This window comes from Poecilia mexicana, unplaced genomic scaffold (assembly GCF_051168715.1).
Source record: "Poecilia mexicana isolate PSO_F unplaced genomic scaffold, ASM5116871v1 scaffold_10, whole genome shotgun sequence".
Lineage (NCBI taxonomy): Eukaryota > Metazoa > Chordata > Actinopteri > Cyprinodontiformes > Poeciliidae > Poecilia > Poecilia mexicana.
Genome location: NW_028263379.1, coordinates 27348350 through 27371400, shown reverse-complemented (window position 1 = coordinate 27371400; position 23051 = coordinate 27348350). Strand labels below are relative to the sequence as shown.

The window sequence follows — 23051 nt, the reverse complement described above, 5'->3', positions numbered from 1 at the left end:
TAGACACGGATTATGCAACCACCCCTCCGAGGTCTTTGTAGTTTTACCTCATTCTTCATTCTTTGCGCGCCTCCTTATTTTTTTTTCTTGTGACCTAAGAACTCATTCCTTTCCTTCTTTCTCCTCTTTGCAGATCAGTTTTTCTCCCCTACTGTTGTTTTCTCTCTGTGTTCCTTCACCTTGTCCTCCCTTGCCTCATCCCATTCCTCCCCTTCAGGCATGTGAAAACACCTGCCTACTGCAGCCTGGTGTGTGTGTGTGTGTGTGTGTGCGTGCGTGCGTGCGTGCGTGCGTGCGTGCGTGCGTGTGTGTGTTTGTATGCATGTTTTTTTTTGTTCTTGTGATCATCAATGCCTATGAGTAGTCATATTAGTTTGGGAGTCAAACTATGCAAGATATAGTGTGAGAATTCATTCATTTAAGGTGATATAGTTTATTTTTTATGGTAACTTTTATGATAAAAATAGAAACCCTAAATGTAGTTTATTTTAACATTTGAATATTGCATAATACCAATTGAAAAACACAAATATTATGTGATGGCCTTCCCATGTGTCAGGGTCACTGCTTACTTTACAATTGTTCAGTAGAGAGCTAATATTATTGCATTGGCGCTCTTTACCGAGTTCTGCATCCAGGTACGTCACGTATGGAAAGTTGAGTGGAAGGAAAAAGTTTTTTGGGGAAAAAAGCTACACAGGCAGCAGAGATAATTACTGTAGTATAAAGTGAAGCCCATTCAGTAATATTCACAAGGACTGAAGCTAACACAAAGACATTATGGGCTCCTCCTATTAAACCATAAACCACAGGCAACATCAGAGGTGTCTTACTTATGAAGAGAAAATGACTGGAATGCTGCTCAGGGCCCAACGTCCTCTTTTCATTTGAATATAAATGATGTATTTGATTTTGGGAACCAAGGTTGCAGTGAGACGTTTTCACAGTCACGTCATCTGCTGGTGTTATAAAACTGTACAATACCAAATTTATTTACAAGCCACTTTTAAAACAACAAATGATCACCCCATATCTTTTTGACATTTATCTTCTAATTTTCTGAAAAATTGGGGCTAAAATTGTGAAAATTAAGAAATTAATTACTTTTGTTTTTAAGTGAATTACATAAATAAATGTATATTTACTTAGAGGGACCTGTAAAAATCTTCACGTAGATGATTTTTCTTTTGATGAATGGCATGAACAGTAACCTCGGGACGGATCTGAAAGGACAAATCTCTCCCCTGCTTCCCGGCGCTCCGGGCCGCAGGTGGCAAAGTCAGGGCTCTGATGAATAGTGACAATAGTGAGCATGAACACTCACAACCAGCGCAGCAGAATGAGAGTAAAGTGGCACTGATTCAGGCAACCAAGCAAATCATTGCACAGTTCATTTGAGTGTTTCCCATGTGCCACAGCTGGGGTTTCAAATGATCTGTTTTGCTTTATTTTATAACACACTGGTACTGATTCTGAGAATCATAAATGGATTTGGGGAGGCTATAGCTTTATCTTTTCTCCTAAAAGTTGATTCCTTGTTGCTTTGTTATTGTGTTTTGTTGTAGAAGGAGAGGGAGCAAGGATGACTCAATGAAGAGGCTTTTTAAGGGCTGAGAAATAAAACATGCAATCATGTCTTTTATTTTCATCATATCTGCAGACATAGTTTCAAATACAGGGAAAATAGAATATTTTCTTGTGAAATGAGAATATTAATAACTTTGACACGTGTGTGCAATGAATATAAAACTGTGGCAAATTGCTGTTCCTCCGATATTAGCTGGATTTTTTAAATCCAATTGAGAAATGTGTATATTTATAAAGGTTTTGTGTATTAAACAATATAGATGGACAGATACTTACCCAAAAAAGTGAGACAGTGATAAATGAAACTGGAAATAAAGTTTCCAGTTTCATTTGAGGTCTGATCTGGCAATTCTAGTTTTTTCCTCAGGAACTGGGCTTTTTTTCCTATTCATTATCCATAGCTTTTTATTAACTGGTCAGAAATCATGTAAAATCCCCAATTAGGATTTTTTCCCAATCCCAACTCGGCGAGGTAGAGGGTGTCAAACTGCCTTGAGCAGTGAGTAAATCTGCAAGATGTAGTAGAAGTTGCAGCTATTTATTAGCGCTTTCATTAAACTCAATTACACACATATAGTGCTATATTCCATTGTCTGAACAGAAAATGGATTGTATGACGTGTCAGTTTTACTGTTGGCACTGTGGTTTACATGTTAGCATGCTAACATTAGAATGTTAAACTGACTGAACTTTTATAGCACTTTTCCGATCATTTTGACTACTCAAAGCACATTCACCCGTTAACACTCACATGTATGCAAAGGGTTACATCAACATGTGGCAGGAGGACGCTGAAATCTACCTACAACCTTCCGATCACAAGACAACAGTTGCCCCAGTAACATGTTAGCATGCTGCTGTTAGCAAGCTGCTGTTAGCATGTCTGGCTTTGCAATAATTTCAGGAGGGCCTGTTTCCTGATGTCTTCTTTTCTAGTCTGTTGGCAGTCATGATTACTCCAAACACTTTGCAAAACAGTTGCTCATTTCATCCATCCTGACTTTTATGTTTTTTCTTATTATTCTAAAAGCATCTCATTGCAGCGAAATTGAGATATTCTCGCACAAACACATTCCAGTCCCTCTGCAAGAGTTTTTATTTAGGTCTCGTCCTGGACAAATGATGTTTTTCATCAACAAAATTAACAGAGATTTGCTTGAACCAAAGGTAGATAAGATGGTAGCTTTTTTCCTGCCTGCATGGGTCTTGTGTTTGATTTTCACAGCTGGTATTCACAAGAACCATCAAGAATTAAGTGGTAATCTTTGTCAAAGAAGAAGGCAAAACCATTGAGACATGTTAAATTAAAACCAGTCTCCAGTGTCGCATTCCTTAATTAAGCTTTACTTCAGATGCATTTCCTTTCCTGAATATCATTTATAATAAGAAAGTTCAGGCTGAGGAAATTCAAAAACTGTCTTAAGTTTACCTTCAGTTCCAGCAATCCTCTCAGGTTCATTTGCAAGTCTCACCAGGGACTGAATCAAAGAAAACAGTCACAGGATAGTTTCATCTTGTTCTACAGTTTGGAGAACACACAGATATTGCGCTAATGTCGTCATTAGAAAGTATACTCCTGTGATGTTTAGCATATGACTAGGATTTCTTCATCCTACTTGGCAGAGCCCCTCTGTTTGATCTGTCTGTCTATTCTTCTTAGCTCTCTGTGTGCTCTGACCCACTGACTTGACTTTCTAAATGGTCCTGAACGAATAAACAGCTGATGGCCGGACAATGGTGACACAAACTGTGCTCAGGAAAAGTCCAGCGATTTTATTTTTAGGGCGCTTTGTGGCTTGAAGGCCTGGGAGGAAGCAGGAAGTCAGTGTGGTTGCCGTGGGGATGGGAGGAGAAGAAAAGAATTGGAGCAGACTGAAGGGGAAATGGGTGTGGTGGGTTTTGCCTCCCATTAGTGAAATACCTACCAACCACAAACAGATTCATTTGCAAGCTCTAAAAATTGAAGTCTTATTCAGGGAAAGATCGTCTAACTATGCAGCTACTTAGCCAAAGGCCAAAGGGGACAGCAATGACTTCAGCGACCTCAAAAAACCTTACGAAAGAGGCCTTGGAACAGGAAATGATCTGGTCTTTCTAAATTTGTTGTTGTTTATGTTGCTAGTTTTGCCTAGAGATACAAAACTTGGGGCATATCTCTGATAGCTTGTAATTTGGTTTTATTGCTATGGGTAATAAAGTATGTTTTGCTGGGCTGAACACATTTCTGCTTCTTTTTTTAATCGGCTATTTTTTCTTTTTACATTTTGTTACATAGTAAAATCACAGTTGGCAACAAACCACCCACAATATATCTATGCTTAATATGTAATTGCAACTCAGAATATCTGGTGTATTTGATGTATGAGTAGTTTATCCAGGATACTTTCTGTTGTGATAATATGCTTTATATCTATACAAAATGAACAAAAATACAACTTTGACTCCTACATTAGCTGTACTGCCAACTAGTGGTTTAATATGTACTTTCAAAAGAAGGTCAAAGTTCAGTTCAGAGGTTCAGACTGAAAAAAATACCACATTTCATCCCATCCCTTGGCAAAATTAAGACCTGTTTGGATCAAGGGTCCTATGGGGGAAGTTGGAAATCATTTCTCCCTGACACACTATTCTTCTGGAGTCAACTCAGCAACCATCAATAAAGACACTCAGTTTGATTTGCATTTGGGAAAATGTTCAACTGGAAACTGAGGAACACTCGAGGTCTGAAAAGTCCCTCCAATGTATTTATTTGGATTTTATTTAATTGTAAAGTGAAAGAAAAAATAGCATAGATCTGAAAGAGCATTGTGTCCATGGTAACTCTGGAGGAGGTGGAACGATTCATGGCTCAGGTGGGAGAATCTGTTGACAGAACGGCTAATAATGGAAAACATTTATGAAAAAGGTGCATAAAGTCAAAATGAGCTCTGCTTACATTCTTAGGTCTTCCTGTGGTTTAGATCAAAGTCAACTCGTGTGTTAAAATGGCCCAGTCAAAGCCCACACCTAAATCCAGTACAGAATCTGTAGTAAAACATGAAAGTTGGTGTTCACAGACGCTCTCCATCCAGTCTGAATTTAGCAAAGAAATGTTGGTGTTTTGATGTGCAGCGTTGATTGAGACGTGCCTCGCTGCACTTCCAGCTGGAACTACAGCTAAATGTGTTGCAAGGTTACTGAGTACAAAAGGTCGGGCCACATTTGATCAGATTTTAATCTGTAAATTACTATGAAAACAACACATTTTCATTTCACTTCACAATTATCCAATGATCTGTGTTTATCTATCACATATCTCAATAAGTTCAGCGAAAATGGTGGCTGCAAACCAGACCGGATTTTGAAAAGCTCCAAATACAAATAAAACACACACCCCATATTCAACTGGTGTCCAGTGTCATGTTTGGTCCATAAGTTCTGTACATCATTTGGACTTATAGTAAAAAAAAAAAAAAAAAAAGCAATCTTGTGATGTGATCTTGCTGCCTCACATTAAGAAAGTCAAATGAAACAGCAATAAGTCTAATTCGATATGATTTCTACGTACAGTGAGAAATTACGGCCTTTTATACATACTCTCTCTGTCTCTTTGTATACGTATGGGTATATTACCCATACATATATACATATACCCATACGTTGGTGTCTGTACAGATTTAGACTTTCAGATGTGACCTTTGTTGTCTAAATGTCAGGGAGATTGGAGAGAGAGCCCACAGAGGTAGGACAGGCTTATGTAATCTGCTCACTGAGTCTCTCACACACACACACAACCACAGATGAGTGGGGCGGGGGGTGTGGGAGCATGTTTGAGGACGACTGTCATATCTCAGCTGTGATGCACCATACCCCTCTCTGTGCACTGAAAGCCTGCCTTTCAGGAGCCGTTGCTTTTATCAGCATGCATGTGCAGAAAGTGCCTCGGAAATTATTTATGGCTTTAAAAATACTGATATACTGCGCTCCTTTGGTGTTGTTCTTTTGAACTTCTTCTGAGGTCTTTTTATCCGTACCAGAGCTCTCAGGTGGATCTTAGGGGTTTGCCTTTGTGCATCTGTGTGTCGAGCGGCTAACTGGGCTAGTTTTGGTGTGTGGGGGATTAAGCTGTAGCATCAGTATTCCCTTTCAACACTTCTTTTTACAATCCAACGGTGATTGCACCTGAGCTACGGGACAAGCGCTGCAGCCTGCTCATGAGTACAACAATGTTCACTTTAAGTATCGCTGGCAAAATAAAAGGCCAAAGCGACGATTTGCATGCCAATGGATAAGAACAAGCTTCAGATGGGAACTGGGGCCATTTCCATCCTGTCACTCACAACTGCCGAGCCTTAAAGGGGCCCCGCGCAGAATACGTTTTGAATACCAAACACTCTCCTCGTGTAGGTTTGAAAGGCAGTGCTGAAATGTTGCTTGGAAACAGACTTTGTCCGCACTCGACATGGACTCTCGGCTGTTACGGCTAACACCAGCAGCAGCATCTTTTGGGGCTGGGCGGTTGAGAGGGGGATCAAAACAGCCATTAAAAGTTTTCAGAGCACTCCCAAAGCATAATCTGCCTTGCCAGCATTCGTCATCAATATGCTTGGTATGTTCCAAACCGCCACACAGTTGCCCAAGAAAGTCAGCCCACAACTGTGGTAGTAGATTGCTCACAGTGCAAAGAGCAAACTGAGAAAGCAGTATTTGGAATCGTTGGGCAAGACAGGAAAAAGTACATTAATAGTTAAAGTTTCTGCCGCTTTGATCGCCTAATCGGAACACAAGATGTGCTGTTGTTGTGTTAGCGTTACAGTGTGCAGCAGACTCAGAGTAGTCACTATGTGTAAGAGCTGCTTGCTCTTTTAAAGTGTGTGTCACGGTGTCTCTCTGGGTGAAGGGCGTCTCACGTTCACTGCCTTATAGCACAGATTGTCTTTGTTCGCAGTTAAGAAATGTTCTTCGTGATACAACTTTGTTGACGACAAAAGCAAAACTATGAAATGGAATCACAAACGGGATGTTTCGGTGTAACGCAGCTAGTTTATTAAAACGACTACAGTTGCATCCCCATCTGACTTTGTGAATTCACCACTGACTGCGGTGTCAGCTTTGCGGTATACCTTGACCAGCTTTGCTCAAACTCACTCAGAATAGATGGATATAATCTGTGAACATCTGTTTTCAGGTCTCGCTTCAGAGTTGGATTTAAGCACGGACTTTAACTAGGCCATTGTTGCACATTCTTTGATCTAATACCACCTCTAGCTGTATGTTTAGGGTTGTTTCTCCACCCTTCTTAACTTGATTTGCAGGTTTAAATAGTGTTTAATTCACTGTAGGGTTTATTTTTTTAAAGGCTTTTTTCTTCCATAAGGCCTGGTTTTAGTCAGCAGACTGACCTCTAAAGCTCCTCCAGAGTTATCATTGGTCTATTCTGTGCTTATCTGAGTAATACCCTCTTTGAGCAGGCTGTCATCTCAGATAGTTGGCCGTGTCTTGGTAGGGCTGCAGTTGTGTCATACTCTTTCAGTTTCAGGTGATGGGCTGAAACGTGCTGCATCAAATTTTCATGTATTGCTTTATAAAATAACCCTACTTTTATCTTCTACACAACTTTTCCCTGCCCCGTCTGGTCGGTCCCTCGGCTTTTTATGATGGAAAAAAATAAAAAGTAAAACCATGCATAATTTTCCTTCCATGTAATTGCAATTACTTATTTGCATGGGTTGTGTCAGTCTGTTACATTAAGTCCTCTGAAAAGCGCTTTGTGGTTATAATGTATCTTTTGTAATGCAAGGCATTAAAAAGTTTAAGGGCTATGAATACTGTTGTTGCAAGACTCTGTTGTGTGGTTGGCATAACTTCAAAAACAGAACAAGCAGGATCATCAAGTAGACTGAACCTTTTACAAGTAAAGATCACAAAAATATGAATAATACTGCATTAGGAAAAAGTTTTAACCATTTATAGGAACATGATAAATATTTACTATGTCTAGAGTGGAAAATGACAACAGCTGCAGTTTTATTCTTTGACAGTAATAAAGCTCCATCAGGTTGGTTAGGGTATTTCCAGTAGCAATAAAGAAGCTGGGACCAACACACTGGTGGAAATACTTTGTAATAATTTCTCCTGTGTTTTTTTTAAATACGATGCAGAACAAACAGGGAAAGTCTTTCATTAGAACAGTGGCATCTAAAGCTACTGTACCATATTTAGTTGACATAAAAATTGAGCAGCAATATATCGGCATAGTTGAATTGTGTTCATTTCAACAATCCTCATTTGTAAATCCCCAGGAAACCTTACAAAGCAAGGAAACCTGTTTGTTTGCAAGCATAAAGTTCCATTCAGCTGAATCCTCTATGCAAATTCCCACTTATTACCAACTAGGTCAAAGTTCAGTTCACAAAAAATGACATTTTTATGAGACATGTAGCTAAAGTCAGCTGAAAAAGTGCTCTAAATGTCACCAGATGACACTGCGTGCATATTAGCATATTTATGACATCAACACATCACATTGGTGTTCTGCTCTCTGGCCCGCCCTTTAGATCTGTTTGCTTGTCTAATCCTCTCTCTGCTCACATGTATTGTTCGAATACGGCACAAAAAAATAAATAAATAAAAATGCACACGAAGCAACTCTTGCTCAAATTTTCCTCTGTGTCTGTTGTCAGAATCCAAAACAAATCCGCAATCAGGCCTTTAAGACTAGTTAATTTTTTTTATATGGTCACTTTGAAGCTGGTTTTATGTGAACAACTTGATTGGAAATGTTTAATAAAACAGTAGACAGAAGCCCTGATGCTATACATTGTTCTTCTGGTTAGCTAAGTCAGATTAATAATTTTGAAACCTCTGAGCTTTATAAGGTATCTCTTTTCCTGTTCTTCTTTTCTATTAGTTTTTACTTTAGGGTTGTTGGTTTTTTTTTGGAAACTGTTAATTTTCTTGTATTAGTTCATTCAGTGTCAACTGTATAACTTTCATCGTCCACTTTATGGAGAAAACACAAAAAAGTCAGATATTAATGTTTTAGTAGCTGTCATCAGGGTGACTGTGCATCCTTAAAAAGTCTTAAAAATTTTGAAATTCATCCATCTGAAATAAATTAAACTAAATGTCTTCAATGTCTTAAATTCATTTTAAAAAATGTAATTTGTCCTTCAATATAGCAAAGACAGGTCTTAAATTTTGTTGTCGCAGGACTGTTCACTTTTTTTTCATTGCTTGTGCTCTGAACTTGTTTCCTTTGGTTTGTGTGTTTATTGTTTACGTTAGTTTGAGGGTTTTATGGTTTTCCTGTGTCTCAGATTTGTTTCTTTCTCCCTACCCAGCTGTTTCACATCTCTCAATTTCCCTCTGCCTGCCTCTACTTACCTCTGATTAGTCCCTCTGGTTCCTATATGCCACTCTCTTTCCTCTCTCTGCGTATTTAGGCTCTCCGGTTTGTATGGTTCCCCACTGCCTCCTCTGTTACCATGCCTGTTTCCTGGTCTTTGTCCCATGTCCTTCTGTAAGTTTCCATATATTTAACACTAATTAAAAATGCTCTCTGTTTGGGTCCTCTATTCTTTACTCGTCATGCCAAAAGCTGCTGTGCTGTGGTTAAGATCATTGTTATGAAGTAAACTTGGTTGTTGAGTGAAAAATGTGTCTACATTTGAAAGACTACCTGTTGGAACAATAATGTTTTGGATATACATATTTTGACTGTAACGGATTTTTAAAAATGCCAACACTCAACAGTGTAGTGCTGTGTGATTTAACGCAAAACTTCAGCATTTTAAAGCTGTTTTGTGTCCCAACTCAATGTACAAAACATTTTTGTTGGTGAACCTATAAAATAAAGATATTTCATAGGTTTTGGTATCATTAACTTAAAAAAAAACATTCTTATTAAGCCTCATGCACTCTATTCTGGCCTTTCTTATGAAGAATTTTGCAAACTTCAAGTTAAGTAATGAGTAAAATGTAAGGGAGTTCACTGAAACTTAAGTTAAATCCAAAAGACACATGTTGACCTTCAGGAAACAGGATTTAACAATATAACAAAGGTTGTTTTAGTTTATAGTTACCCAGTCTCATTCTGTAGGTAAAATTGACTAATAACAGATGTGTGTGTTGAATGTCAATTATTGTTTTAAACTTCAACTGTTGAGTACTCTGATCATCTTAGTGAGAAGCTTGTGAAACAGATTGTAAACATTGTTGAAGGCAGTGTCGCCTGCAATCACTGCACCTGATAGAAACTGCAATAAGGAAGGCTGACATCACGCCAGTAGAGCAGCATGATAAGAAGATGGTGATTGAAACTATTATTTGACGTCCAATCCCCTTCGTGCTGAGCTGCTAATGATAAGCCATAAATCACCACAGCTTCCAGCACGATATTTTTAGGTGGGGAGGGAGATGAATGAGGTTATGATTGTGGTCTCAGTGGTCGATATAGTCAGAAAAGGGGGCTGGCTGTGCCCCTCCCCCGGCTGTAGGTGATGTCTGAAGCCGGTAGTCCAGCAGCAGCGCGCTGATCACTGGAGGACCGCCTCTCAGGCTCCCGGTACATCTCCTTGGTTCCCACTCACCGGAAGGCTGCTCGGCAGCTGCGAACAGCCTGCGCACAGCCTTTTTCTCTTGTTAGCCCTGCGAATCTATTGGCCTGGCCGTCGGTCAGTGCAGGGGAAGAGGCGAAAACACCGACAGGTGTTGACTAGCGGGGAGAAATCGCGGTGCAGACTGATGACGATGATGATGGTGAGGATGATGCATCTCTTCCCGTGCCTTTGTGAAACGCTATTGTGAAGAGGCATAGGAAGACATTTTTTTTTGTACCCTCCCCTCTCCATTTCTTCCTCATCGGTTATGGTGGATTTCTCGGCCGCTTTGAAGCTTCGCGTCTAGACCTGGCGGGGGGGTCTGAGAGAGAAAGAGAGAGCGAGCTGGGAACAAGCCGTTAACAGAGAGCCCCCCTCTCAGCATCGGCCCGCAGCGCTGCGCCATGGCCTTGGATGTCCAGACTTGCGCGGTGTTTACGGTGATCGCGGTTCTGGTGCTTGTGAACGTGCTGTTGATGTTCATCCTCGGTACTCGTTAATGGATCTGCGCTTGGGGCCCGGTTCGCAGCGCACCACGCTCTGGAGAGGAGAGAAAAGCGGTGCGCGTTGGTCGAGAGCGGGGACACCCGGCGCTCCATCACGGCTACGCGTTGAAATGAATGACGTTGGTACAACATAATGTATTTCTGTGTGCCCCCCCCCCCCTCTCCGCTCACCCAAACCCACCACTCTCCCCCCCACCCCCTCCCCTAAACCTTCCTTATGTCTTGTGTCCTCTCACCGTTTGTGATAGCTGCTGTTGTCTAGTGGTGGCTGTAGTTGTGCGGATCCAGGTCTGTGATGCTCTTACCTTTTCTGTGCTTAACTGGAAATTCATATCACTCGTACACAGCTCCTAAATATTTTGATCCTCCTCTCCCCCATGTTGTGTTTTCTAATATCTGTCATGCAGTGTTGTTGTCTTAAAGATGAACATGGAATCAGACTTTCCAACCCTGTCCTACTGCTGCGTCAGGACTTGCTTCCCCCCCCCTCTTCTTCTTCTTCTTCTTTTCTATTATGATCCACCGTAGCCACATTCACAACATGGCAGCTAATAGCTGCTCAGTGATCTCTGTGCAGAAGTTAATGTGATATTTGTAGCAAATAGCGTTGCAAGTGAGAGACCCAGGCGGCTGCTCTGGAGGATCATTGTGATCTCAGCTGAACAGTAACCGACAGCAGGCAGGGCTGGGCCTAATAAAGGAGGGCCTCCATCACTCCAGGTTTCCCCCATTTTAGATTCAGCTAAACTCAGCTCCCATTTCATAGCCCCCAATATTCTCATTTGTCCAGTCTGCACGGCTTCCACCTGACACCCGTGTGCAACCTGTTCATTTTATAGTGATGAATATGTGGAATTATATATTAATTTTTGTCTCAGGCTCAGCGTCTTCTGAGTAGAAAGGCTTGTCAGGTTGTGATAATAGAGAGAGGGGGGGAAAACACATTTATCCTATTCTTGCTGTAGTGTAATAAAAGGATTGGAGGCAGGTATCATGAATGTTGAATGAATGTCAGAAATAGATATGCTAAAAGCCTGTCCCAGAGCCATCCATGACAGAGCTATTTTTAGAGATATACTGGCAAGGATTTTTTTTTTAAAAGCTACTGTATGTGCTGTTTCACACTCAAGTTAAAGTGCTTTGTCTTTTTCACCCCTGAGCTTAAGTGGCAAGTGCTGTATGCAGGGCCGTGTTTAGGAGGTAATGTCCCCCTGGGCTAAAGCCCAGTTTGGTGCCTTACCAACTCAAGTTTCTTTGATGCTTGTAAATTATTTTTTTGCTTGAAAGGTAGGCACATGAACTCACAGGTTGTTTTTTTGTTGTTGTTGTTTTTAACAATCATTGTTCATCCTTAATAAACACGGTAACACTTTATTTGAAGCGATGAGCATAAGACTGACATAACACTGTCATAAACATGAATAAGTCTTTATGAATGTTTCTGATAGTTGTCATGAAGTGTCATTCGGTAAATAATGACACTTTTAATGCAAAGTTGCTCTAAAAGTTGCATTAAAAGTCCATTAAAACTTTGCATGATTTTGTAAATAATGACAATTTAATGCAAAGTTGGCATTTTTAATGGACTTTCAATGCAACTTTGGATTAAAGGTGTCATTATTTACCGAATGACGCTTCATGACAACATTCATAGACATTCATAAAGACTCGTTCATGTTCATGACAGGTGTTATGTCATGTTTATGACAGTGTCATGTCAGTCTTATTCACACCCCTTCAAATAAAGTGTTACCATAAACACTTCTCAAGATAGCATTATTCATCTACAAAATTTCCTGCAAGCTTTCAATAACTATGCCAAGCCTTTATGTGGTGATGTTGCACACTTATTTAAATACACCAAAAGCAAAGAAGAAACCATATAGTTGATGCTGAAAGTTTGCTGCTGTTACTTCTGATGGGCCTGGAGTTGAGGGTTAGGATAGCAGTGTTTTTAAAGTGGTTATGTTTTGAATATCTGCATGAAAATCTAACAAATGAAACGCCACGCTTTGTTTGGAAACTTTTGTGGGAGGGAGTTTACAACTCAGTGCAATGGCTCATACTTTTAAGTCAATTTCATACCTTTGCTTTATTTTTCCACAAAGCAGAGTGCACTATGCAGATGCAAACATGGCTATCAAATTCAGATGGGAAAAATGTGCACCTATTTTTTCTTCAGGTCACAGTTTCCCCCTGTTTATACACCCACACAACATTTTCAGGGTTATTCAGAAGTTCAAGAGAATAGTTTGAACTTATGAAATTATTTTAGCTTACAGAAAACTCCTGACTCAAGAAGGTGTTCCTCAAAATTGTAACTTTAAACCAATAAATGATGACAAATTCATCACGTTAAGTGTTTCATTTTATTTAAAAAAAAATATTAGCTGGTAAGAATCAGTTTATTAAATTGCTCAATGTAGTTTTAAAAAATATATACTTTAACTTTTAGTTATATGAAAACAAAATTAACACATGTATGATTATATTTCATTTCACTTGGTAAATACAGAAAACATTCACAAAGAGTTTCATTTTATATCTTCTGTGGCAAAATTACCACCGGTTTTCAGCAGAGGGTATTTTTATGTGATCTTGATTGTGCAAACAACCTGGTCTTAAAGAATGTGAAGCTTCTTTTTGTTTTTTTCTGGCCATAATTGACAGAAACACACATTGATATAAGTGGATTTCCCATCTTGCCTCATACAAATGTGAACATCAGTGCAGAAAGCTATTTTAGGAGCAGTTCTGCATTTGTGTTTCAGAAGAATTAGAAGGATTGGGCATACACACACACACATATAAAATCAGTCGCAAACACTTTTGTACACTTGCCCCTTTGACTGCAAATTTATTAAAATGTTTTGTCAACAAATAGAAAACTATCTTTAGGCAAATGAAACCTTCAGCTTTGAGGCCATTGCTCTCCACTAAGCATCAGCCCATCAGGTTGTATGCATAAAGAGAGAAGTTTGCTAGCGACGCCTTGAACACAGATACTTTCATCACATGCCATAGCATGTGGGCAGGAGTTGTCATCCCTGTGGCAGATCACATAAACATCCTCCTTAGCTGTGACCTCACAGGGCCCAAAACATTTACTTGTTTAAAAAATATATATACTGCTCAAAAAAATAAAGGGAACATTTCACTTTAATTTTGTGTGTGGCTCCAAATCCAGGCCTCCATTGGTTAATAAATTTGATTTCCATTGATGATTTTTGTGTGATTTTGTTGTCAGCACATTCAACTTTGTACAGAACAAAGTATTCAATGAGAATATTTCATTCATTCAGATCTAGGATGTGTTATTTGAGTGTTCCCTTTATTTTTTTGAGCAGTATATTCAGAAGACACAAGATCATAACATCAACTGCAGGTGTCGTGGCTACCACTGATGCCTTTCCTAATTACAGATGTGTTCACATGTTAGCATGACAAGTAGCATCTGACTGCTGGTTTTGATTGGGCGCTCTCCCTTGTTCCTCGCTGAATGTGTAACCCCTCCAGGGCAGGTACCTTTAGATAGAGCCGTGCCGGGTTGTGTGCGGTGCAGCCAGAAGTGTGGATGTGCAGATGGTGTGAGAGCGAGTGAGTGAGTGAGACGAGCGTTTTGTGCGAGGATGTGCGTGTGTTTCTCACCAGTTCTGAGGAGAGCATCTTTGATTGGCTCCCAGACTCGGGGTATAAGTGTATTACATAAGAGGGCTGGCAGACACAGGGAGGACGGACCGCGATACTCACTCGGTGCGTCGGGGTAGAGAAACCTCTTTCAGGGATAACGGCGTCTTGTTACTTGACGTCTAAGGAGGACCGCTTGTCACCTCGGCTGCTTCCTAAAGGGATTCAGTTACAATGATTTGAATGAGCCGGACTTCTCCATGCATACTCTCGCCGAACAGCTGCACGCCACCAACATGGTAAGGCTCGGACATTGAGGCACGCGTGCGTCTGCTCGGGGATGCTATAGGTGTTCTGGTGCAGCTGTGCTGTGGACGGAGACAGAGTGATGTTGGAATGCAGTGGATCTGCCAGTGCGGTGAATGCTGATGTGTTGAGCTGCAAAGATGATACAAGAAAATGAATCAGCTTTTTATTCTAACACATTTGCCAGCCTAAAAAAAACAACAACAAAAAAAAACAGAAAGCATTGTCATCTGCTTCTGTGTGTGGGAACAGATTTCTCTGCATTTATTTGCATTGACCCAAATAGAAGATTTGCAGTTTAAAGAGTGATTATTGGCTCACTGATGTTTGATGTTGCTTCTGTAACAACAAGAGCAGATAGACAAAGAAGCAATAATGAGCATGGCTTTATCTTTGTGTTTACCGTATGCCAAATGATCAAGCTAGGGCTAGGTATGGGGGTGTTCTAGAGGATGGGGGAAGACTGATTATGTAAAGCTTTTAATTTATTCAGACATGAGAAGGGGGAAAGGGATGCAATATATTGGAGAGTGCAGGACTCATTTGGAAGATCAAGGGAAGACGCAAAGGAGAGTGAGGTGGGATGGGGTCGGGGGTTTCAGCAGTAAACGCTCTGCCTCACTTTCTCTTTCTGTGTTCCTGTCCATTGGTAGGGACTGGAGAGATTGTGCTTGTGCTGAACGGGGTTGAAAATGAAGTGGCGGTGGAAACGTAGGAGGCAAGACTGACTTGAATGCAAATCTGATCTGTTGTAGGTATCAATGTACAGCAGGCTTCTGGTTTTGGTTTCAAAATTGCTACTTTTTCTTTAAGGCACATTGATTTTACAGTCCCAACGACAGGATGAAGTATCAGAGTGGCCACAGCTTAAAAGTTGAGTTGAGACGTGCTTGCCCTCCCCCACTTGTTGCTGCAAACTGCCTGTTGAGCCCCTTAGAAAAGCAAGAAGTTTACATTTTGATTAAGGTTACTATTCCTGAGAGCAACATGTCGTTCCTAATCTATTGTATACATCTGTCCAAAGGTGTCTTTAAAGTAGGTGCTACACCTACCTGCTCGATGTCAGCATTTTCCTGAAGCTTGACATCAGATGTCACCGAGCTTTGCACTGAAGTGCGGCAGGTTTGCGAGTGTGTAAAGCTGCACAACAGAATGATTGCATGCTTGCTCAGCGCTCACTCTTTGTTTGTGACAGCTCGCTCACTCCCCACATTTGGAAATATTCTGGCGCTTCCTGAAGTGTCCTTGCCTCATCCCATCATCTTTGTCAGCATCAGTGAAGCATCCTCATCTGTCACCATGACGACAGCCATTCCTTGCCTTGCAGGCGTGGATGCCTCCCCTTCTGTTCACTCCTCTGCCCTGATTGGCTTATATCCCCTGCAGCTGTACGGGTTGGAGGTTCTGTGAAGCCTGAGAGCTAATGGGGAAATTTTTTTGTACTAGAGATATGAAACTAAATCATAAAAGGAAGTAGAGCTTCTTTGATTAAAAAAAGAAAACATAGTGCCTGAATGAAGATAGCAAAATTCATACCCATCCATGGGACACAGTCGTCTCCGGGCCTTTAATAACTCCTTACCTGGAGCTTAAGCATCGCCTGTCAGGTTCGGTTAGCCCTGGCTACTCTGCCCACAGCCCCAGGGAATGGATGCACGGTTAGTTCCAAACTGGAGAATGCTGATGAACACTACTGCAGGGAGAACAATTTTAGAAACGACTCACAGGGCCATAAACAGGGTTAACGTATACCAAGAGAGAAGTGTGGCTCTGCATGTGCAAATATGCATGGACGTCTAGTTGTCAAAGCAAGACAGCTGACTAGTCAGTGTGATGGATGGCGAGGCTGTGGACTGATGATGTCAGGTCCGGTTCTGCCTTCAGAACATTATCTGCTGCCTATTCTTCCTTTAATAAGAAAAACCTTTAGCTTCTCCAAGTTCCCTAAAGAATATGCATCACCCTACTGGGTTCAGTGCTCTTACTTTACCTGATATTTTTTTAAATGTCCAGCAAAAGTGTCCGTACTTTATATTTTATCACATTACAACCCAGAGGTCACGGTAGACTTATGTTGTCTGCCATTTTGACTAGCGTTGTCGAAAAAAAATACAGTATTTTTACCCATCAATTTTTAAAACAATATTGGCATTTGCATTTAATTTTCATCCTGTTTAGTTGATATTCAACAAGCTGAACGGATAATCTACATCATGTCATCAATCAAATACAGTTGACGATGACATCAATTACGTTTAGCATTTTCTCTGCAGTGAGAGTTTTGAAATCGGGGAACATTTCACCAATGAAAGTGGTCAGAAGTTCGACAAGACTCTTTGAACATTACCTGAAGCCCCAAAACATTTCCTCCAGTGGGAGAACTGAAGGAACCACTCCAAAGAACCACTCCAACGCCTCTTGTCTAAAACCCTTCAGCGCGTCGCCATCAGCGCTCGGATAGCGTCCAGATCAGAGATGATACTCTGTCACTGACCATTTGGTCAGTTGTGTGTAATTTGTCAAAATAATGGATTTTTCTGTCACCCTTTAAAAAAAAACTCAATCAAAGATGGAAAATATTTGGTTACGACAAACCCTGTTGTAACCACACACCATTGTATTTTATAGGAAGTTTGTGTGATCGACCCACAGAAAGTAGTGCTTTAGTGCATTGTCATGTGAAGCACTTTGAACTGCCTTGATGGTGAAATGTGCTAAACTAATAAACCTGACTAGACTTACTCTGGCACCTGTTGTTAAGTACAGGTTTTCTGTAAAGGTATGAGAGGTGTGTGGGGGAATGTTAAGGAACGAGCAGCATCATGATGACCAAGGAGGTTAGCAGGACTTCAGTAAAAGATACTTCAAACTTTGACCTGCAGAAAAACTGCAGAAACTCACAGCTGAGGTTAGAGAATCCATTGACTGCTAGTCAAGGGGAAAGTTATAGTCAAGAGAAAGTCGAAAAAGGTTCAGTTTGCACCCAGCAAACATTTGAAAGAGGGCTATTTGGTCAGATGAGACTATAAAACACATCATACTCAAGGCCTGGGGGCCAAATCCGGCCCGCCACAGCTTTTTCTGTGGCCCTGTAGACTCCAAATTACATCAACACATTCTTCCAGTTTTTCACAAATCTGCAAAATTCACACAAAATCAAATCTCTGCATTTTAATTTTTTTTTTTTTTATCTCAAATTTTCTCAAAATTGGTCAAAAACATTAAGTTTAAGTGATGGGAGCCTTACTTGAGGTCAAGTTATAGTCCATAATTGGTACGGTATGTAATAAAAAGTCACATCACACATTAGCTCAAATATCATACTAATTCCTAATTCCTTCCTAATTTCTAAATTGGCACCACAAAATATGAAATTTTTGTTGCAGAAAAAAAACCACTTAAACAATAATAAAATCCTGGAGGAGCAGCTACTTATTGATATTTTAACAATTTAATTAGTTCTGTCAATATATTCTGGCCCAACCAGCCCTTTAAGAACATTCAGGTTTTTGATATGACAATGAGTTTGTCACCCCTGCTACAAAAGAAACTTTAGGCCAGTGGTTCCCAAACCTTTTTCTTCTGCGCCCCCCCATGGATTACAAATGGCTGTCTGGTTGAAACAACATGTGTGACGTGCATCGACTTTTTGGGGGGCAAAATGAATGTACGTAGCTGAAAATAGACACCAACATCGGTAGCCTACAAGGTACTTAAGCTTAAGGTTCTGTATTGATGTTAGCTAGTCATCCTTTAGCTAACATTACCTGCATCCAACAGCTTTACTCAACTCAGTCGGTTAGTTTGGAGGGAAAAAATGTGAAAAGTTCTTGGCGTTTTGATGGTTTGTTGCCGTGATTCTAACACAAACCTACGTAGCTCCGCACAGCAGCAGCAGGTCTCCTTCACAGGTGTAAACCCAGCGCGAGCATCGTAGCGCTCATGTTGCGTTTAAAGGCGGCTCGTAAAAACAGGTTACAACATGTTAACAACGGATTAAACAGTTTTAACTGCTGATAAATGTGACAGAAGACACAAATATGGGAAGTATGGAAGCCTCTACTGTATCAAATTGACATAGGAATAACAGAGAGTTGGCCATTCTCAGGTAAAAACCCAGCGCATACAGTGTTCATGTTTTGTTTTTCTGTTTTTTTCATCCAGATGGCTTCCCGCGCCCCCCCCTGCAATGACACGGCGCCCCCCCTACGGGGTGCGCCCCACAGTTTGGGAACCTCTGCTTTAGGCATATATTCAAAATGCAATGTGTGACACACAGCTACCACAAAACACACTGTACTCAAAGTCAATCAAATTGTGATGCCACTTTATATACTTCCATTTTACAATTATGTGGCCTTTTATGGCACAAAACCTCGTCAAAATCAGTTCAACTTTGTGGTTGCAACATGACAAGGTATGAAGAAATTCAAGGGGCGAACATATGAGGATGAATGACTTTGTGAAACACTGTTATATCTTGCACTGCTCCAGGCTCTGCACACAGCTGTGCGCTGCTACTGTTTATTTATGCTACGACAAGATGTACACATTATTTATTCATGATTTGGTAATCAATACATAGAAGCTGACGAGCCACTGGTCCGTGATTGCTGAAGACGGTTTTGCAAACAAAACAACACGACCCTGGCGGAAGCATGGAAGGTTATCTCTTCATGTTGTTCTGCTTCTTAGCTGTTACGTTACATTAACACCTGTAATTATTACAATGTCATAATGAGCCAATTACAACCTTCATGTAGAGGTGGGTTTGTTGCCTCTGAAAGGTGTTGTTTCCCCATTAATGGCGTTGCCCTTTTTGTTTGTTTCTTTTGTTGCACCTTGTTTGCTGTTGTGGTGTCGTATATGCATTGCAATCCCTGTATTGTCACTGGATTCCTCATTCAGTTGTGCATCAATTATTAATCTCAACAAAAAAGGCTTCACAGGTTGAGGCCGAAACGAGGCATATTACTTTTTTAAAATTAGCATTAAGTTTGATTTCTTTGCTGCTTAAAATGTACATTTTATTGATGGATTTTTGTTTAGCCGTGTTCTGTTGCTGCACAGCACTGTTTTTACGTAGTCAGAATAAAACAAAGCAGATCCCCTCTCTTTCTCCTCTAGTTGATAAGTGGAGGCTCGGTTGTCAATGCTGAGGCGGTATGGGACCACGTGACCATGGCGGATCGGGAGCTGGCGTTTAAGGCCGGCGACGTCATAAAGGTGCTGGACGCTTCCAACAAGGACTGGTGGTGGGGCCAGATCGATGAGGAGGAGGGATGGTTCCCCGCCAGCTTTGTACGGGTGAGTCGGAGGCAGCTGTGGCTGCCAGTGAACCTTTGACCCGGCGGACATGTTTTCATACTCACAGAAACGGTGAGCGCGTCGGCACACAGAGCGGAGGGGACAGACGCGCAATCGCACGGTCACGTCAAACACACTTAAACGCACACAGAGTTTTGAATTAGTTTATTTTAGGAATACACGATGCCCAGGAGACTAGAGAACAGTTAGCTAAGCATCTTTGTATCCAAGAAGAATAAAACAAAGATGCTAATGAGGTTCTTGTTTTATTTGGCTTTCACCTTCAACTCCTGTCCTTAATGAAATTAATTTTCCAGGAGCCGATGCTGTGATAATTCTAACATCTTGCATTCCCCGTTAGACTGTTTCAGTTTAGTCTGGTGCCAACATCTGAACTTGTGTTTTTTTTTTTATTATTGTTTGCAACTATCTAGGATTTTAATCATCAGTTTACACCTTACAGCCAAAACATTGTGATTAAGTAATATGTCAGTGGTGTGAAAACAAGCAGCCTGGAATGATACAGATGTTTTTTTAATGCTCTAAGCCCTGATGGATATTTAAACACACATCTGTATGCCACAAAAAAAAAGCCGGGACAAGCAGCTTACACTAGCTAGATATGAAGGAAATGTGTTTTGCAAGAAACATGTCTAAAAAGACACCTCAACTCTCCACAGGGTGCATGGATTATAATCAACACCGATATTCTTCGTCAGTGTTTAGATTGGCCAGAGCTGCTTTGGTGACAAAAGGAGGATGAACACGATGTCAAGCAGGTGGTCATAATGTTATGGCTGAGAAGTGTGTAATTTAAAATTGACAAAATAATTGTGGTTTACACGTTTCCTTGTTGAGCTTTGAAACTTTCCTAGTTAATTTGAAGGGCATGTAGCCAGATAGAGGAAAGACTTGGTCCATTTTGAAACTAACAAAACCTTGATAGAGAATTTTTAAAAATTTGTGCTGCTTTCAAATTAAGATTAGCACAGAACATAATCTTATAAACGTATTTTGAAATAAGTTTTTGAAATATGTTTTTTTCTCATAGCAAACTATATTCATTGTAAGCAAAGTATTTTTTTTTTTACTAAACATTTCAAAATTTGGTCTTTTACAACCACAAACTTTAATAAACATAAATGTGTTAGACCGGCTCAAAGTTGTGCAGATGGTATAGCAGAAGAAATGTGTTTTTTTTTTTTCTTTCATTTTGTACAAGAAAAATAAAAACAAAATATCGCAAGTATTTATATTCAGTTCTTTTTACTCTGATTCTCCTAAATGGAATCTTTTGCAACCCCTTGAAGTTACACTATAAATAAATCGAGTCCATCTGTGTGTAATTTATTAATCTGAGCTGTTTAGTAAAGAGAATAAATACTCTGGATCCCAGCCGAGCGGTCAAGTAGAACATGTTTCAGTCCATCATCTCAGATAGAAAGGGGGAGCATAATTCAGAGAAGCAGGGTAACTCTGGAGATGCAGAGATCTACAGCTCAAGTCAAATAATGTGATTGTGCTATTAGCTGTACACTCCATAAATCTGGTCTGTATGAAGAGTGGCACAAATGAAGCCCACTGTTGAAAGTTCCTGTAGAACATTTAGAACAACTTAGTAGGTGAAACAGCCCCAGAAAACACCCAAACTTTTGGCGTAGTTGTAGAGCACATTATCTGGGGTCAAACTAGCGTCACACACGTCTTTCCTCTGAGATGCATTTCAGAGTTGATGGGAAGGTGGACGTAGCTGCATATGGGGTAAGTCTAGAAGAAAGAGGCTGTGAAAGACTCGAGACGGGTCTTTCACAGGTTCATCTTCCAGCATAGAGCTTGAACCCCGATGGATCGCTGCATCTTTGCGTTGATCTAACATGTAAAATTTTATTTAAACACGTTGAAATTTGTGGTTGTACGATGCAAAATTTCACAATGTGGTCAAATACTTTTGCAAGGCAGAGCACTATGCATCTTTAGACGTTCATGTAGGCGATATTTAACCCAGTGAAGTTGGAGTACGTAAGTAAGGCAGCAGCTGAACCGCAGCTGGAGTCCTTCCACTGTAGACCACCTCCCCTCCAGACTCTTCTCATGGCCATTCCCACCTGTCCACCCTTCCATATTCACTCCTGAGAGGGCAGGAAAGACGGGCTGAGTGACTGTCAACCAAACAGTATCTCTCTGTTCTGTCATTCTCTCTCTCCAAGGTGGAACCCCACCCTCCTCAGCCCCAAACAAAACAGGTTTTCTATATCAACCCCATAGCAACTCCACGGTTCCAAAACACCACGTCAAAGGTGCGTTTTTTATTTGTTTTTTTTTCCCCTCAGCTTCCATCAACCCATCCAGCCTGCCCGCTCACCCGCCCGCTCCAGTCTGTCCACGCAACGTTCCCTTAACATTACCAGACATTAATGTACCCATGGCGTTATCACATCATTCCTCAACGGGGACAACAGAGAGGCGCTACCGATGAGTCAAAAGTAAAGACTGTGTGAAATGCCCTGTTACTGGCCTAGAGTAAAATTCTCACATATTGATGTGAAAGAATGTCATTTCAGGATGATATTTTGTAACGCATATTTACATCAAACATGACGATTTTTTTTCCTCAGTACTTTTTTTACTATTGACTCTGACTACTTTTCAGTCGTACTGCTGCGCTACCAGTTCTCGTCAGTGCTCAACCACCTGTCACTCTGCTTGTCTGTGGCGCTACATTTCCCATTTTGTGTTTGGCATTCTGGACGTCGGTTCTTTGATGTACTCTTGGCAAACTGTGTGTCATCAGGTGTTGGCTGCTGGGCAAATCAAACCATGCTCACTTGGCCCCCTCAGTGAAACACTGGAATAAGCTTTACATGTGGATCTGTCTGTGAAGTGCGAGTTTGGAGGCTGCATGATTTTGTGAGGAAATGGTGTGCATAGCTTCCATAAAGACGGCATATGTATCTCACAGGACTGAAGTATGATTGGCAGTATGTACCTAACGTTTTTTGAGATGCTAACCCAAGACTTATTTATTGTGCAAACTTAGTGAAACTCTCTAAAAGTAATGGAAATAGTTTATATATATGTGTATATATAGTGTGTGTGTGCATTCATGCTGAAAAGTGACTGATACATGTTTAGCAAATGT

At 40.7% G+C, this 23051-nt stretch overlaps 1 protein-coding gene across 3 annotated transcripts in view; it reads left to right on the top strand.

Moving 5' to 3' along the window:
- Positions 1 to 23051, top strand: part of LOC106928832 (uncharacterized) — a 60420-nt gene that overhangs the window by 17241 nt on the left and 20128 nt on the right. For all 3 annotated transcript variants that reach the window (XM_015005354.2, XM_088009760.1, XM_088009759.1), the window contains one exon: positions 19733 to 19912. In XM_015005354.2, the coding sequence (XP_014860840.2) occupies positions 19733 to 19912 (180 nt within the window). The remainder of the gene's footprint in view (positions 1 to 19732; positions 19913 to 23051) is intronic.